This window comes from Danio rerio, chromosome 4, assembly GCF_052040795.2.
Source record: "Danio rerio strain M-AB ecotype USA chromosome 4, GRCz13ab, whole genome shotgun sequence".
Classification (NCBI taxonomy): domain Eukaryota; kingdom Metazoa; phylum Chordata; class Actinopteri; order Cypriniformes; family Danionidae; genus Danio; species Danio rerio.
This window is the reverse complement of record NC_141024.2, coordinates 1,977,886-1,998,220: the sequence shown is the minus strand read 5'-3', so window position 1 is coordinate 1,998,220 and position 20,335 is coordinate 1,977,886. Positions and strand designations below refer to the sequence as shown.

Here is a 20,335-nt window from a genome sequence, read left to right as displayed (position 1 = left end):
TTTGAGCATCTTCTGAAAGCTTACTGTATAATTGAGTTATCTCATTTCATCTGCAGGCATTGTGTGAACATTTAGTATAATATTTCAGTGTAACTGGTTTCACTACACTATTTTGTCCTCTATTATAATCCATGTAAATCTATGCAATGCTTCTTGAGATCATAACACGAGTTGATGTGTGAGATGGTGCTGCATCCTTGTGGATGGAAAGACAAAGTGCAAGTTAAATGTTGTCAGCATTTCACGTTTGATTTACACACTAAAGTTATTACAACTAATTGTTGTACTTTAATTCGAATGGTATTTACAATTTATTATGTTAAATGTGCTAAATTAACTTAAAAAATACTAATTTAAATACATAAATATAGTCGATTTTTAATTTATCAACGAATTTCTTTAAATATGCATGACATTTTATTTTGCATATAAACTAAACCACTTAAACCGAATGACAATTTAATGGATGTCTACTGTAAATCATGGTAAAACTGTGTAAAAAGCCAGGAATCAAACTGCATTGAGATCATCTTCAATGTTTAACCACAAGAGGGCGAATTTGACCAACTTTTACTAACCTTATCTGACTGTTTGCAGCTTGTCTTGGTTTTCACACACACAAACGCAAGCTACTTAATATCTGGGGTCTTCTGAGTTTAGCAAAACTAGATAACGTGTGTTTTAGTTGTGCATCTTTCAGATAATGGACTAATACTAAACAGATTAGGTGGACAATCTGGTGCAGTGGCTTATGTCTAATAACTACTCTGATGATGCAGGTTTTTGAGTTTACTGCATTAAGGCTGCATGTAAACACAATCACTGTTCAGTTTAATGCCTGCATTTTGCTCTCTGTGAGGTTTGAATGGCTTCCCATAGGACTTGTCCAGTCTATTTATTTATGACCAGTTCATATTTTATATTTTTAAAGACATTTCATGCACAAAGAACAATTGTTTTTGATAAAATCCTAATCAACATAACGTCGTTATACACACGTCCATCACAATGCTACATTATCATATTTAACGTTACATGTTTTCTTATCAGTATCCGGTAATGTTATCAATGTGACGTTGTTTTGCACGGCTATACATATACAACTAGCTACATTTATTAACAGATTAAAATAATATACAACCTTACAGTACACAACCGTTCATAAAATATGGGGACAGATTATCAATATTTACCAAATACAAGACAACCGTACAATTCCAACAGATCATATTAGTCAAAATATATCAAGACTTCACATTAAATGCTAAGTTTTCTAAGCTTTATTAATGTACAGATGTGATATAAATCTAATCTGGTGGATAAATGTATCTTGATGTGTCTTCAGCCGCTGAGCGCTCGAGCTGCGTCAAAGCCAGAGCGCGCGCACATTATTCTCCATCTGCCGCGCGACGCCACAACATATCAGCAGGCGCCGAGAAAAACATCCACAACTCGCTGAAAACAGCGTTGGAAATATTAAATTCCGCTTTTTCCAACTGCTCGTGTCGTCTGCTTGACAAAATGGGGTCTTTCGCGTCGAGTTCCGCCATTTTGTGGCTGAATAACTTGCGAGAGGGGTGCGTGTAATGGTTGAATGTAGTCACCCCGTGTCGTTTATATCCGCCCGGCGGTTACCACAAGGGACCGGGAGAAAATTACCGACCGTTCGCTGCAACAAAGCGCAGATTGTACTACTTTAACTTCAGACACCACGGTTTAACTTAAGCTATTATTGTGTATTTCCGAGCAGCGCTCTGTGCCAGATTAGTTCTGTTTTTTAGAGGACGACAAGTCTTTGAACATGCTATTTCATGCCATTATGTCACACCAAGAACATATATGTTTATGCAAATTTACATTTTACAGCACAATGGCAACTCTTTGATTATCAGTGGATGGAGGTAGTCATGACTACACGTGACTGAATTTTAAAACAAACATTCATTTACGCTTCTTCTCATCACTGTCTGTCGAAGCTGTGGAGATTTTACACGACCAGAAACTACTCTCGACTCAAGTTTTATTATTTTCATGACGCTAGTGTAAGTTGACAGTTCCCTTCCCCCCTCCGACGCTCACGGTTGGGTTCTGTTTTAACGGTTAACCAGAGTTTCGCGACTCCCCCTTTCCTCCAGCGAGCTCCGTCTATTGTTCACAACGGCGCTGTGGCGGCTGCAGTACTGTCGTTGGCCTGCTGGAGGCGCCGTGGAGCCGCGCGGCCTCGGGTCTTTTTGTCTGAACTGGATCCCGCTGCCGCTTCACAGTGTGCGCGATTAAACCGGAGCCGCGTCCGTCCCGCACTGTCAAAAACCCACTCCAAACACCAACACAGGCGCAGCCGGTACCGTCGTTTCCCCGTGCAGCCATGAGCAGTGCAGCGGTGCAGTTAGGCTGAGCTCGCTCGGGTTCGCGGGCTGCTCGGGCTGCCGCTGGAGCGGGTTTCTCCACTCTCATCCTCCGTCATTTCTTTAACTTTTCAAACACGCAGCCGCGCCGGAGCGGAGCGGACCGGAGCATGGGATCCCCGGACTCTTAGGAACCGAATCTGAGCCGGGAGTTTGACCGAATTTCAGCGAAACGATGGCGAACTCGACGGGGAAAAACCTCCCCGAGCAGCGGAGGAAAGGACAGGCTTTCCTGGACGAGCTGCGGCAATTTCACCACAGCAGAGGGTGAGCGGGAATTTCGCTCTTATTATAACTTGTGTGACCCGTGCTGGACGCGTGAGGGGCTCGGGACCGACCACGGGTGTTTATTCTGCCGTTTTTCTCCACAGATCTCCGTTTAAAAAGGTTCCCGTGGTGGGTGGGAAGGAGCTGGACCTGGGCGCTCTCTATGTGAGAGTGGTGTCTTTAGGGGGCTTCGCGAAGGTAAGTTACTCTCAAACATACACACACACTCACTCATAGTAAACTCTACATTTCTCATCTCTCACACACACTTCGAGCTCAACTCCCCAGCCCGGTCCGGCGGATCTGTGTTTGGATCTGCCGTGCATCGGCCTGTGTAAGTCTATGTCTGAGTGAGTGAGTGAGTGAGAGAGTGTGTGTTTGGCCCCGGACGCGCACACACACTTTCACACATACTCACTTCAAAATTACCGGGCGGCTTTACATCGATCACCAGGACCGTGGAAGAGGGACCGAATCCCGTCCGGACCCACCGTGTTTATCAGCGGGTTTATTCCTCCCGTGTTGCCGAGGACTGTGAGTCTGTAGGCCGCATACAGGCCTGTGTGTTCCGCGGTGTAAATACAGCTGCAAACCGCACCAGATCCGCGGTCCAAACCCTGGGCTCGGACCGTTTCGCCCCTGAACACGTTGTTTTTCGGTGACGGGTCTGTTTTATTTATTTCACTCAGGAAATTGTAAGTTAGCCGGAGTGCTAATAGGAGTTAGCATGCACTCACATACACACAGAGAGACACTCTTACACACACGGTCCAGCATCTGAACCGAACCCCTCTCACCTGTCTCTTCACCCTACAGGTGTCCGACAAGAACCAGTGGGTCGAGCTGGTCGAGGATTTCCAATTCCCCAGGAGTTGCTCGAATGCTGCTTTTGTTTTGAAACAGTACTACCTTCGGTGAGTCTTTCTTATTCAGTTTCTCTGTGTGATCAACTCCAGCACATGTGCTCAATGTTTACAGGCGCTTCTCTGCTCTGATGCGGTCAAACATGCGGCTCGGTTCCGACTCACTAGCCGGTGTTTTTGGACGATTCTGTGTTCGTGTTTCAGACTTTTTGAGCTGTTTTTACACTAATTTCGCCTCTGTTGTGTTCACTGCCAACATCATGGCGAAATGGATGTAAATCAGGCAGTTTTATTGTTGCAGATGGTCGTTTTGTCACTTTTCAGGATTCATCCTTCATCAGCATAAAGTCTTGTGTTTTATAGACATTTGTGGATTTATGCACAAACTCCAAATACGCTTTTTAGTTTAGTCTTTCTGTTCTACAACTGCCATGACGTTTTTCTAATGCAACATTTGCTTTTTACATTAGGTGTGTTTTGCTGTCTAAATCAGGCTGGGTTAGATGCTGCTTTGGACATTTACTTGGGTCACTTTAAGGGATGCATGTGTCATTTGTCGTTATCAACAAGAGCCTTTTTGTCTTGGAAGTTGGTTTTGTGGTTGGATACGTATTTAAGTTGCTTGTGTTGATGCTTTTATCTTTGACAGTGTCTAAAAAGATTATTTTTATGGCGATGCATGATTGTTTTGCATCTGATATGGTGTGATGAGAATTTAGCTTAACTGTCAGATTATTTTGCACAGTCGTGTGCCTTTATAGGTTATCATCTGTGTTTATAAATGTGGTTAATGGTGTTTTACAACATGCACAAGCTTAATTCACCTGTAAATGTGTCACCAGCTGTAGCACATGCATGGATATTTGTAGTATCAGAAGCGAGCAGTTTTGCAGCGGTGCTGTTACTCTACAGACTGTGCGGCTGCTGGTTTTCCACGTGCATGTCTCTGTAGTTTAGTAGGTTATGGGGGGGTGAGACAGACAGACTTGGCAGCAGGGAGCGTTTAGGCTGTGTGGGCCGCACTGAGACACACACCTGCCATGCAGTGGACTAAACATAATTACCATGCTGCAAAGTCTCCTTTAACATCATTGCAGTAGAGGTTGTTTGTGTGCAATCTCAGAAGACGAACGATGCAAAACTACATTCTCCTGTGTGTCGTCTTCCTCGTGCGAACACCATAATACAGTGTGTATTTTTGACTCTAAGCTGGTTTTATTTGTAGCATCCAGTCATGCATGGGCTGAGGAGATATGCCCTCCTTTGGTTTTATTTTCATAATCAAAAGTCTTTTTGAAATTCTGCTTTGTGTCATGTTGAGGTCTATCCGTCTCATAGGGAGTTTGGAGCGGGAGTAAAAGCTTTTAAGAGTTAGACAGACATGATTGCTCGCAGGAAATCCAGTATTTTGTGATGGAGATTTTTTTCCAGACATCAAACAGGAGAAAATGTAGATGGTTTTTGCTGTTGTGTTCATGCCGCTATATTAGTAAACACACATGAAGCTATTAACATGATTGAGCCCTGTGTTTTAAGTGAGCTGCAGGCGTTTTGATTGAATCTAAAAGGTGTAATGCTTCAATTAAATACTGTATGTCATGTACAAAGCCTTATTTATTTTCCAGAACTGTTTAAGGTTCATGTCAAAGCTGCAGAAAAAAAACACAGGAGCATCCACCTCACATCACACACTGAAAAAGTCCTGCAGGCTTTTCCATATCCGAAGCAGGGCTCGAAATTAACTTTTTTACTTGGTAGCACCGGTGCTCCCAACTTCAAATATTTAGGAGCACCAAAATAAATTTAGGAGCACCAGAAAAAATTTAGGAGCACCCACCAAAAATGATTGAGCACCGCTGCAAATTACTTTTTAAGGGATTTATTGTATTTTAAAACAACATCAATAGGACTGACAAACACCAGAAACAACTATCTAACTAATGCTGCGAAGACTTTGATATTTGTGTGCAATAATTCCAAAATGAATGTCTAATAATTATAGAATATTAATGATGATGAAAATGACAATAATAGTAAAAATGAATTACATTTCTCATTATGATACTGTCTTGAATGTGCATGAATGTAGGTTATCTGCTATAAAAAGTCTGTTACTTTATGAAAAATAATTGTATAGTTTGCATCAAACAAAAATGAAGCATTGCAGTAAGAAATATTTATTTTGTACTGCTGTTTATATATGCATGTCAATTTAATAAATAATATTTCTGCTACAAAACAAACAAAAGATTATAATAAATCATTCAATTCAATGATGAAAGCTGCAAAGCAGTCATCAGTAAATAAATAAAAAATAAAAATAATATACACCTCAAAAAAGAATGGACAAAAGAAAGAAAGTAAAGTCTCACTTCTATCACTCTTTAAAAGATTTGGTTTCAGTTTGTGTCAATTTAAAGGTTCAGTCTGAAATGATCTTCATTTTTCTGTGTTTTCTGTGTTAGTGGAAAGCCGACCCAATTTATGAGCAGGCAGCGCAAGATTCTTGCGATGACCACCGGCGCAATACCGCTGTTTGTTATGAAACGCAGTTTCAGTGTAAACTTAGTAAAGGCGAGTTTCTTTGGCGATGATATGTACAGTATTAGATTTGACTTTTAGCGGACATTTGCGCTGAACACGCAGTGAATGCAACGCATGGAGATTCGTGCACCTTCTCCATGAAGCACGTACTCGATTGATCTCAGCTGGCGGATCATTATTCACCACGTGACGTGTCATGATCGCTTTCATCTGCACCTCAATTTTAGGTGGGGTTTGCAAACCTGTGTGCTTTAAGTTTTTACTCTTCTGCCGTTTGCATTTCCCGTGGTCATAAAAGCTCCTTCCCTGTCATCTGACAGCGCAATACCTTGAGTGAATGACAGCTAATATGAACCAATATAGCGGCAGGGAAGAGCGATTCAGCACGTTTTTACAAAAAATCAAAACAGGTCGCACTACAACCATTATCTGCAGTCGCACTAATGCGCCCAAGTATATTATGAGGTCGCATAGATTAATTTTCGGGCGCATATGCGACCAAAATGGTCGCAATTTCGAGCCCTGCGAAGGGATTCAGAGGATCTCCCTCATTTCTGTTGCATCTCACTTTGTCCAATTCTCTCACCGCTGGGCTTATGATGAAATTTTCAAGTTGCGACTGAAGCTTTTTTTCACAATATTATAGCAATATTATTGACCTAAGCTGCAAGTAAAGTTACTTTAACAGGTATAATAACAAAAAAAAACATGCATTTTTTTGTTTATGCATGCTCAGAGTAAACAAATATTCATTCTACATTAGTTAATGTTAGCATTAATATTAAAATCAACAGTGAGAAAATGACAGAATCATTATAGTTACCATGTATATATTAAAATAAAGCAGAATACGTCGGCGCCAGTGGTGTAGTGGTTAGTGCGTCGACATTCACTCCGGTACTCACGGCGACCCGAGTTCGATTCCGCCTCGCGTTCCTATGCCGATCCTTCCCCTCTCTCTTCTCCCTATGCTTTACTGTCAATTCTCTACTGTCCTATCAAATTAAAGTGAAAAACCCTAAAAAATAATTATAAAAAAATAAATAAAAAATACAGCTGAATATAGTCATTGGCGTTTAATAAAATGATTGCGTCTGATTTTAAGGTGTAATTAGGAAATTAAAATCACCTGAGATTAAGAAAAGCTTTTGCAATTTTCATCAGGAGTTTAAAAAATTTGGCATGTTAATTATTGGAGTCTTATTTCTTGTGTCGAAGTACAATAGCTCTATAAATAGTCAGAGAAGTTTCAGTATATATTTTAGCATGTAGTAGGCTAGATTAACTTGATAGTGTTTATACTATTAAGCTAACTAACCAATTAAGTCTCCAAGCATTTGATGCTGTGATGAACACCACTGCAAATACAATAATATTCTTAAAGCACTTTTAAGTTTAAATAAATATGTATTCACAGACGTTTGAAGTGCCCAAAATATCAATATAGTGCATGTTCATCATTATATATTGAATTATTGGTTACACTTTACTATAAGTTTGCATTATGATTGCTGGATGTGTTTACAAATACACAAACAACGTACAGTACTAATATATTTATATTTACCGTATTTATTACAGTATTTGTTCGTGTTAGTTAAAGAAAATACAGATGCTCAGTGTTAACTCGCGTGAATTTGAAATATAAGGCAGTAATAAATGTTAAACTATGATTAATAAATGCACAAGTATTGTTCATATTCAGTTCATGTTAGTAAATCCATTAGTATAGCCTTATTGTACAGATATTGAATATCTGCATTTGTCTACTCACAAACTACACGATCTCAGAGCCGCTGTCTGGCTCCAAAATGTCTCGTTTTCTCCACTGACACTACTATCTGGCTTCAGTCAATAATAAAAGAATTTAATTTTCACTTTTTGATGGATTGCAGCTGAACAGGTGTCTCTGTAAGGAAAGGGTTGTGTGTTCTTGCTCCTCTCTCAAGGCAAAAAAAGCATTGTGTTTTTGCTGTCACAGCTGAGGAAGAGCTAGCGAGGGATTTGAACTTGGGTCTTTGGGGTCGTGGTGTGATACGCTTACCGCTGAACCACTCAGCAGCGTTCAGCACATGTGAAATTAGTCATTTAAATGTGGCATCTGCAGGCAGGCACTCCGGCTGCCAACTGAATAAGAGGAGAGTAGATAAACGGCACATGTTAAATGACTTGGTAATTGGCAAATAGTTAGTTTTTTTGTTTTAAGGACAGGTCAGCTTTGTTTTTTTTCATGCATTTTCATATTGTAGCATCACATCTGATTGGGTTTGTTATGCTAAGGGCTTAGGGATACAGAATATATAGTTTTAGCATTGATATTGCAATGTGCATATTCACAATAGTCACATCACAGCATGTGCAATGGCCAGTCATGTTTGTAGTTGATCAGATACTATAATATTTTTAAGGAAAATGCTTAAAGTGTCTTGAGAAATTTTTGAATGTTTATCATTGATCAAATTGAAAGATATCATACGACTTTAGCAGTGTTGTTGTTATGTGCATGTTTTTTTTTTGTACAGTGCATGATTAAGAAACGGATTTTAAATTATATATTGATTTAGGGAAGTGCAGTATATAGTTTTATCATTGATATTGCAATGTACACATATGCAATAGACACATCACACACTGAAAACCCTAATAAGTTGACTGAACTAAATTAATTGAGTAAACTCATTGCCTCAATTTAATTGAGTAATGGAGTCTCCCAAAACTTGCATATTTAAGTTTATTTAACTTGCCAGTTTTGTAGACTATACTTAAATTGTTCAGTTCAACAAACTTGGTAAACATATAACACACAGACACATCCACACATATTTATGTTGGCTTGAGAAAGCCAACATACTGTAATGCTACTTAAACTTATTCTTATTATTATTATTCTTATTATTATTCCGGCTTCTGACCAAAAAAAAGCAATCGCTTCTCCTCCCAGGGCTTAGATGCTACAAGCCCCAAATTTGGTCAAAAGCTGTCTATTGCCCATGAGATGGTTGCTGTATGTCCTCATGCCGATAAGATTTGTAGTTTTTGAATTAAAAATTTTTTTAATTAAAAAATTGTAAATATTACAATCGAGTATTTGGGGCATATAAAAAAGTATACAAACCTCAAATTTGGCCAAAAGATGTGCTTTAAATTGAAGGTAATTATCATATTTATTTGGTGTAATTATAAATAACAGTTTTCCTATAAATATTTTTTTTATATTAAATTTGTTAATTTCAAACCTAAAGCTTGTCAGAGTGTCCACGAGATGGCGCAAGAAGACTATTTTTGAGCCCTTTGGAATTTAGCTTGTCAGAGTGTCCACGAGATGGCGCAAGAAGACTATTTTTGAGCCCTTTGGAATTTTACTGCACCTTTGCACCTTTAAGAGGCACTTTCCCTTTAAGAGGCGGAGATATCCGGGCTGACTGTTTTTGCTCTACAGAAAGTTCGGCTCATTTCAGACGTGCTTGTTACAACATTTGAAGCTGTTTACATTAAAATTTCTCAGCGAAAATACACAAATACAAGTGATACAACTCTATTTAGTGTTCCTTTAAGAGGCAGAGAGATCGGTGATCAAAATCGAGGTAAGATTGAACTTAATTCTGGTCATCAGTCATTCTTATTATGCTCGCGGTGAACTCCATAAAGCGTAATAAAACTGATCTGGATGCAGAATCATCCGCGTCGGAATCGACCCGCATGCATTTCTGTCTGCTACCCTGTGAGTTTTAAATACATGCCTCTGATGTTGGCAGAAACATAACTTTACTTCGGATATTTCTTTCAAAACAGAATATTCTGTGCCGTGAAAAAGCCTTCTCCTCTACTTGTGATAATGAAAATGAAAGCCATGCGAACATTCACGTATATTATACAATAAACATATTGAATATAAAATAATTCTAACTTTATTTTTCATCTGTATTTAACCCACTAAAACAGCTATGTCCTTGCCACAAAACTAATAATCCATCTTCAAAACCTACAATTTCTTTCCATTCGGTCCGGTCGGACCTGAACGTCTTTATACCGTTGTAATCACGTGTAAATTCTAACAAAGACAATGTTTGCACTTTTTAAATCACATTTTATTTATTGTGCAAAAATAAATCCAAACAGTATTATAATGTTTTAAAGCAAAAATGTTAAGAACAATTATTTACAAACAGTGAAAATAAAGTGTATATATATATATATATATATATATATATATATATATATATATATATATATATATATATATATATATATATATATATATATATATATATATATGTATATATATGTATATATATATATATATATATATATATATATATATATATATATATGTATGTGTATATATATATATATATATATATATATATGTATATATATATGTATGTATATATATATATATATATATATATATATATATATATATATATATATATATATATATATATATATACAGTTGAAGTCAGAATTATTAGCTCCCCTGTTTATTTTTTTCCCAATTTCTGTTTAATGGAGGGAAGATTGTTTCAGCACATTTCTAAGCATAATAGTTTTAAAAACCTATATCTAATTACTGATTTATTTTATCTTTGCCATGATGACATTAAATAATGTTTGACTTGATATTTTTCAAGACACTTCTATACAGCTTAAAGTGACATTTAAAGGCTTAACTAGGTTAATAAGGTGAACTAGGCAGGTTAGGGTAATCAGGCAAGTTATTGTATAATGATGGTTTGTTCTGTAGATTATCAAAAAAAAAAATTACTTAAAGGGGATAATAATTGTGTCCCAAAAATGGTTTTTAAATAATTAATAACTGCTTTTATTCTAGCCGAAATAAAACAAGTAAGACTTTCTCAAGAAGAAAAAATATTATCAGACATACTGTGAAAATTTCCTTGCTCTGTTAAACATAATTTGGGAAATATTTAAAAAAGGAAAAAAAAATCAAAAGGGGGTTAATAATTCTGACTTCAACTGTATATATGTATGTATATATATATACATACATATATACATATATACATATATAACACATACACACATTTATGGTTAGGGTTATAAGGATTATTTCTTAATTCCCCTTTTATGTTGGCAAAAACATAAGTTTACTTCAGATATTTCTTTCAAAACAATATTCTGTGCCGCAAAAAAGCCTTCTCCTCACTTGTGATAATGACAATGAAAGCCAAGCTTTTGGCCTATGCTGTACCAAAAAAAAAAAACAATCACCCAGGTGATGACAATTAAATATTACGATTATAACATTGTGTTAGTGGCCAGTGGGGTGGAACAACGTCATTGGTCAGAATTAACCACGTGATGAAGACGGCCTAATATTGTATTTAATGCGATTTTCTTCCTGTAAACTGTATATATAACTATATAACTATAACTATATATATAATGCTGCAAATTACTGTAAATTGACTGTACTCTATATTAACTGCAAAAATTATAAGACTGATTAAATAAAAGACAAATTAACTAAATGTAGCAACATCTAGCAACAGCCTAGAAACCACTCAGAACACGCTAGCAACTACCTAGGAATGCCTTAGCAACACCTTAGCAACCGCCTAGCAACCACTTATCAACCGCTGTGCTTCCTGCCAACTGCCTTTGAGTCCCCGGCGCAGTCACGTTGGCTTTCTCAAGCCAACATCAAAGTTCGTCAACGAACTTTAGGTTCTAGTTATATATGCATGTGTGTGCTTGTCTGTGTGTGTGTAATACTATGAACAAAATTTAGAATATATTTTAAACAAATAATAAGTAGCCATGTATTCACATAATGAATAATTATAACTGAAACCATTTGTTTTCTGATTTAAAAAAGACCTTTCACTTAAAATGTTGCACATATTGGAATTTTACAGTCAAGTCCACATTTGTGAAAATGACTTAAGGATTAATAATGATTTTGAGCTCACTACACTTGAAATCTTAAGTTTATGCATTTTCATGCACATACGTTAAATTGACTTAAATATGTTTAAGTGATAGGACCAAAATGCTAAATTTTAAGTTATTTTCAGTCAACGTTACTTAAATGTTTAAGTAAAGACAACATTAGGGTTTACAGTGCAGCATGTGCAATGTCCAGTCATGTTTATAGTTGATCAGGTACAATAGTTTATCCATAATGTAGTGAAATTCAGTGCATGTGTTAAGCATTTCACAAGTGCTTAAATGCACAAGAAATGATAATGTTTGTAGCTTTAACAAAGATTGTTTATATAGTAAAGTGACATTTTGCGTTTGCTTATTAAAGCTCTGTGTCTGAATACTATACGACGACTCAGAAAACCAAAAAGCACCATTGTTTCACTTTTATTCTTACTCTGTTGTATTTATCAATGCTTATAAACAGTTTATTACATGATATGCAGATGCATTGTCCTACAGAATCCTCCTAAACTATGAAAAACGAAATTGGTGAATGACGAAATCTATCCATACTCAATGGTAATGGTAAGGCCTCACATTTTATTTAGGCTAGTTTTAATTTTAGTGAGTTGACTCGCTTTGCGTCTGGTCAGGTAATGGTTCACCTGTCATAAGTGATGTTTCCACTAATGAATGATGTAAGTTTTAATTTTAAGCTTAGCCCTATAATAAGCACATTATTAGTTTTGAATACTCATTCAACATCACTGTGGCACTTTATTTATTATTGTTGTTTGAACTTTTTCTAATCTGTTTACAAACAAAGGTGTAGCACTCTCAATAGTTATTGTATTCTTGCTATATGATGACTATAAATCTATATAATGACTAATATGTGGGGTTTTAAAAGACACTTTCAAATAAAGAGCAACCCAATGCTTCATTAAGTATTACTTACACAAGTCTGCTGTGCCCAAATAAGCTTCAAATGTTGTGATCTTCACACTTGGTGCTGTCACATCTCAAGTTCTTTCTCTTGCTTGAGTCATTTTGTAAGTGCATTGTAAATGGACTGAATGCATCAGTTAAACAGCAGGTTCAATATTTCAGTCTATTTGAACTACATGCAAATCAACCTCAAAATGCATAAATGCAATTTCAGTTGTCAATTCTGATCTCAGATCTGTTGTGGTCGTTCTGTCAGTTTGGCCTTTGTATAGTATTAACCTTGCATGTAAATATGTAAAGTCACATACACATGCTATGATAATGCATTCATAATAGATATTGCATTAACATATTCCAGTTTATACTTGCACTGCTTTGCTCTGGTATAGTATTTGACTAGTATTGAGCCACCAAACAGGACATAACTTTTAATTCTGGATATGTTGCATAACTTTTGTCTCTAGTCTGTTGATTCTCTGCTAGACACAGTCCATATATTCAACAGTCCAGCAGGTGAACTTGACCTTTTCACAGTTTCTCCAGTAGAGGGCAGTAAGTCACTGTCTGGACCTCAAAAATGGGGCCGAGCACGTGAGCGTAGGCTGGATGTCATACACTATAGTTCCTTCTTTGACAGCTTAATTTACTGTGTTAACATCCTTTAATCTGATCAGCAGATGCTTTCTTACATTTTAGCTTTGTGAATGAGACGCACAGTACTGTTCCTCATGGCCCGGGCCAGACAGAATCTGCGAAATTGTTTCGCTATTTCTGCTGATAACTTTACAAAATCTTTGGATTTATGCGGAGAGATTTTAGATGGTATCATAACTAAAAACTTAATATATTAATACCTTTTTATCTTTTATTTAATGTTTACAATGTAAATCCAAACAGATCCACTTATTTGGTAAACAAAGCAAGTCTCGTATATCTACTAAAAGACAGAAAACATTACTCCACAAACTGTATTGTTAATAAATCATATGAGCATTTTAATATTACTATTAACATATCACAATAATATTAGTGAAGTTAATTTATAAACTGAATAAATGTAAATTTACACACATTTGCACAAGTAAATACATAGACTTAATGATGAGCTAAAAATCTGCAGATTTCTGTGTGGGCATTTCTGCAGAGTTCAGTTGCATCTGCTCCAACAATTATTATTGAGTGCTACTGATAAGATCTCAATTAACTGGTTGAGGTTTGTGTCTGGTTTTGTTTGGAGCTGAAGTTTACATGAAGGTAGATTTCCAGAGCAGATTTATACATCTACACATTTAGAAATAAAGGTACGCGATCTGTCACTGGGGTGCAACCTTTTCTAAAGGTACAAATTTGTAGCTAAAAGGTTATATACATATATATATATATATATATATATATATATATATATATATATATATATATATATATATATATATATATATATATATATATATATATATATATATATATATATATATATATATATATATATATATATATATATATATATATATATATATATATACATATATATATATATATATATACATATATATATATATATATATATATATATATATATATATATATATATATATATATATATATATATATATATATATATATATATATATATATATATATATATATATATATATATATGTGTATATATATATATATATATGTGTGTGTGTGTGTATATATATATGTGTGTGTGTGTGTGTATATATATATATATATATATATATGTGTGTATGTGTATATATATTAATACCTCAAGGGTACATATTAGTATCAAAATTTTTTAGAGGAACACTTTTGTACTTTTTAGGTACTAATATGCACTAGTGAGGTATTAATATTGACCTTTTAGGTACAAATTTGTACCTTTTGTAAAGGTTGCACCCCAGTGGCAGATCGCATACCTTTATTTCTGAGAGTGTATATTGATTATAATCTAATATTCATCATCAAGATTTCATCAGATTAACCAAGTCATAAGCATCTACAATTCATTGTGCTGTCAATACAGTATGTAGTTGCATAATTTGCAGGCATAGGGCTTTGCAATTAATACAAAAGAAATCAATTAGATTTCAGCCTCCAGTGATTGTGATATTACAGTAATCGTAATGAATTGATTATTGCAAAAATAATGCTATTATTTATATAGTGCTAATATTTCTTATTTTGATTATGCATTTCTGTTTATTTAAATTTGTGCTTTAAAGCAAGTTTGTTTTATTAGTGTTATTTTTTTTCTGTATTTTAATTATTGATTTTACTACTGATCATTTGTGTATTGTCAGTAATTATTTAAAAGAACTTTTGTTTCTATGTCACTATAAATTACTCGAGTATTCTGCTGTGGTATTGAGAATTGTATTTTGCAATTGATTTTATTGAAATTATGCATATATTTTGCTGGTCTCTAAATTGAAGATGTCACAGGAACCATATTTACTGTAAATATATTTAATGCATAAGTCGCTATTTAAGTTCATATGAAGGTATTATTATTATTATTAATGTTTTTTTTTTTTTTTTGGTCATATTGTCCAGTGTCCACTAATAATTTTAAACATTGACCAAATTATTTTTTCCCATAATCAAGAATGATAATCTACAATTTACAGGGGCATTACCCTCGAAAATGCTAATCCTGTTATTTACTCACCCTCATGTTGTTTCCAGGTTTCCTTAAAAATATTTTGATGAATGTTCATAACCAAGCAGTTTCAGTTCCTTTACAGATCACTTGCAACTGTTTTGTCAATGGGAACCAAAACTGTTTACTAATTTCATCTGTGTACAAGAGAAAGTCATGCAGGTTTGCAATAACATGAGGCAGAGTAAATAATGGCCGGGTAGAATTAGCTGCTCTGTTGGTCAGCGTTGAGTGGATCTGCTTATCGCATTCAGCGAAATTATGCATCATTAATTAAAATCCAGAGTGAATGAGTGTCCGCACAGTGCCGCGTGTGTCCAGTGGAAGGGGTGTTTTCTAGTGTTTATGGTGTGCAGGTGTCTATTTATAGTGTTTGTATTGTAGCACGTGGGAGGTGTGTGTGTGTGTGTGTGCGCAAGTGAAAGCTCATTCAGTTGAGGAAACACTCATGAGTCATATTCACACATGGAGCAGGGCTGTGAATATTACTATTAGACTCGCAATAAGGTTTTATGCCCGAGTCTCTGCAATATACTGATCATGCTCTGACCGCCAGCATGTGAAGAGTGTGATTTATTATAGGACAATGTATGGCTGCTCGATATAGACCATTTCAGTGTGGTCATGCCATCGGCCCATAAACATTTCCTGCTTGTTGTATTTCATAACTTTAACAAGATGCAATTCAACCATACTTAATGTTAAAACAGCTATCATAACATCAATATGTGGCTCTTTTTGGATTCTCGGAAGCTGTAGAAATTAAAAATGGACAACAGGAAGCACATTGGGACTGTTGTTTTTGTTTACAAGTTAGGATAATAGTATATGCAATATATGTAATGCAAACATGTGATGCATTTCATGCAATGATTTCATTTCTACTATCATGCACTCTTAATGTAAATGCACATTTTTAAACATTGATGCCTCTTCAGCAGGTTTGACGTCAGTGCCACTTTTGCTGTGTAAAGATGCTTTAAATATCAGCACTACCAACTTAAACATGAATGATTTGGAAAGATTTTGTTTTGTTTGTGGATTTTACAGCTGGATTAAATGATGTTTCCACGTGCTAATCCTCCAAAAACTTGCCTTAGAAATGACTCTGTTGTCTGCTTTATTAGAAACAATGTTTATTTTAAACGGTCGTGAATATAATTTTGATATTTTACTTATTATGCAAAGAGATGCACAAATAGCATCATGCAAATTAAAAATAAAGTCAAACAAAAAAATCAAGCAAATAAGAAAACATCCAAGACATGCATTTAAAAACTATGAAATGTATGTTGCTCTTATAACCACTCGATCTTTTAAACAGTTCCTCATCGGTCAGATAAACACAACTGGATGTTAAAGTCATTGTCTTTTAAATCTTCCAATGATCTGTGTGTTGTTCTGCATTTTAATGCATTTCTCTGCTCTCTTTGCAGCTATTTAGAGAAGTATGAAAAGGTGCATCACTTTGGAGAGGAAGATGAAGAAGAGCAGCCGGGGAATCCTAAACATTTGCTTCCGATTGGTGCAATACCCACGTCATACAACTACCAGCAACACACTGTATCAGGTACAGAAAGGGGAACTGAAGCCTATTTGTAAATCGAATATAATTATTTGGGTGCACTTTATTTTAAGGTGATGTGTAGATACAGTGTAAACATTCACCAAACTCTGAGTGATGTTAATTAATTGCATGCACTTACTGTAGGGTTTGGTTTATGGTTAGTTAAATGTAGGCACGCAAAATTCAGTGTAATTGCTATAGTAAGTGCATGAAACATGTAACTAAGCCACCTTAATTGGACGTATATAAAACATATTCCAATACAATGTTTATTTCAGAATGATATTAGAGAGTTGTGTAACTATCAGCCAGGGTTAATGCACGTTTTGAAGTATTGCATGAGAAATAAGTGATACAATTGCCAAATTTCAAATAAAGTTCGATTTGCAAAAATGTTTTGTAGATTAGATTGAGTTAATATGCAAAATAAAGTTCATGTGAATAATATCAGATAGAGTTGCATTTGCTGAATAAACTCTTAACATAGTAAACAATACAGCTTGTTCTGTTTTATAGATGGACCAATAAGGTTGCACAACATTTCTAATGTGCCCTTTAGCTTTCTGAATGTCATAGCCACAGGTCGGGCATAAAATGTCTGGTCACTATGACCTCCCAAAAAGCCTGCAGATGATCTCTTTCCCATATGTACAGTATATAGGGGTTAATGTCACCGTAATGCTCTTGCTGCATGAATTCTGCATGTCTTCTTCTGTGTATGGCTTTATTTTTAGCAATTGCAGCCTGCACAGCACTGGTCACTAGGTTATCGATGCTAAAGTCAGACGCTCACGAATTTTAAGTTTTATATAAAAAGTAATCTAAGGTTTCTAATGTTTTGATTTATTTATTTAATGTATCAGCACTTATTGATTTAGAAAGTTTTTACTTGTATTGATCTTGCCATAAAATATGTTGCTGATGTGGCTGTAAATTAGGCACATTCAAGTCGCGACTAAACACACATCTGTTTAACTGTGTGCCTTTACTGAATGAGCACTGTGCTACGTCCGACAGATCGCACTACTGTGCCTTTCTTTCCTTTTTCATTCTTTTATAACCTGTTTAGCACATTTTCATCTGTTTTTATGTTTTTGATCATTTTAATATTATTATTATTTTTTTTTTTTGAGTTTAACAAGACAATACATCATAGTATACAATACAACAAAGGAAAAATTACAGTGTCTTGTTTTTCTTATTTTCCCACTATCCCCTTGAAATAAATTAAATTAAAATGTATGAAATATCAACAAACATATCCTCTAAAAGAAATAATAATAAATTAAAAATAAAATACAAGATTTAAAAGAAATTGTTGAACAATATAAAAATAAATGAGCAAGTTTACGATAAAAGCAAAAAATTTAATTAAATAAATAAATAAAATTATAATAATAACAATTGAAAAAATAGTAATTGAAAGTTCACATTAAGAAGTCAATATTTCCTCTTTCCAATTAATGACTGTTTATTAGATCTGATATCGACTAAACAAGGTAAGCCTTTGATATAGTCTAATCATTTTATTATTTGTTTTTATTTTCTTACACTTTTATTCTTGTTATGTAAAGCCATGTGCCACTGTGTAAGAAATGTGCTATAGAAATAAACTTGCTTGTCCTAAATTAATAAACAAACTGACAGTCAGCGGCTCTTGTAACCTGATGGAAATGCATCTAATTTACATTTGTAATTTATTTATTTTTTTGATCACTTTTGTGAAACTTTGTAGAGATTTGCTTCATGCTAAGTTGGAAACCTGGCTAGTGAAACTTTGATTAGTTTTAAAGGAATGGTGGCAATCATATTAATAAATAAGTATAAATTCTCTAATTTAGTACTACAGTTAAGTGTATGTGTCCAAATGATAATTCAGTTTATTAAACATTATTACTTTCACCCTCTTTTTTTTGTCTAAATTGCAATGTTAATAATTGTTTGATTTATTTGTAAATATTTACTATATATATAACATTTATTAACCTTGCAATGATGAGAGTACCATAAAAATCTGTGTTGTCCATTTAGGAAGTTTTATGATCTGTAGAATTGATAGTAATCCAATGAATGTTTAAAAGTTTAATTATTAAAATATTGTTTACAATTTAAACACAAATACATTTGGGAAATCATTTTTAGGAAACACAGTGCTGAACAACAGAGGATAAAAATTTAGATGCTCAAATTTGGAGATTTTTTTTTTTTCATTATTATTAATATTTTTCTTCTTATTACTATTATGATGATGATTATTATTATTATTATTTTGTAAAAGGTAATGATAGTGTTTAATACACTGAATTATCATAAATATGAGTCATGCATTGTGTAATATTGAATTGTAGAACTTATACTTGTTTAGTAAAATAATTGCTATTATTGCTTCAAAATAAACCAAGTGTTTAGAAAGATGGATAGGTCTATATGAATATATATGAGTTCACCCCTCACAAATCTCTCGTTTATATTAATATTTTCTATAGCAAGCTTTACAATATTTTATTTGCGCATATACATTTAGATGAGCAAAATCTGGGGATAATCTAACAAAATAACTTATGATAACGGTCCAAATTTATGTCAGGAGAAAATATTAAAAGAATTTAAAAAAAAAAGTAAAGTAGCAGAATTTAAGAGAAACAAAAAAATGTATAAAATTTGTCATTTTTTAATTGTTGTTCTAATATTTTACTTCAAATGTATGATTTTTCTCTTTCTAAAGATGATCAGTGACTAAAATATTATTTTAATAAATATCTGTTTAATAAATCTGTTTTGTTCACATGCACCAAAATATATGACCCATATTCACTGAGAAATAACAAAAAAATAAAAGGTTGGGGTGTACTCCTTTATGTTGAGCATTGTGTGTGGTCGGCATGTACACATTGTGTGAATCTCTAAACCCCCTTTTCTTCTATTGGACAGACTATCTCCGCCAAAGCTATGGGCTATCGACGGATTTTATCCCTCCATCCGATTACAACAAACTGGTGCTGTCCCTCTTATCTGGGCTCCCGAATGAGGTGGACTTCGCCATTAACGTGTGCACGCTGCTGTCCAACGAGAGCAAGCACGCCATGCAGCTAGAAAAAGAGCCCAAACTCGTCACACTGCTGCTGGCACACGCCGGAGTATTCGACGACTGTATGTTTGCATTTCTGATTTAATACTGCACTTAGTG

The 20,335-nt window shown here is 34.6% G+C and overlaps 1 protein-coding gene across 2 annotated transcripts in view; it reads left to right on the top strand.

Moving 5' to 3' along the window:
- The first annotated feature begins 2,223 nt into the window (after positions 1–2,223).
- The window catches only part of arid2 (AT-rich interaction domain 2), a 40,219-nt gene continuing 22,107 nt past the window's right edge, over positions 2,224–20,335 (top strand). Inside the window, exons 1-5 of one of the 2 annotated variants that reach the window (XM_087247242.2) lie at positions 2,224–2,672; positions 2,777–2,870; positions 3,489–3,586; positions 17,018–17,151; positions 20,080–20,298. In XM_087247242.2, coding sequence (XP_087103368.2) covers positions 2,581–2,672; positions 2,777–2,870; positions 3,489–3,586; positions 17,018–17,151; positions 20,080–20,298 — 637 coding nt within the window. In that variant the 5' untranslated portion in view covers positions 2,224–2,580. 2 annotated transcript variants of the gene reach the window in all.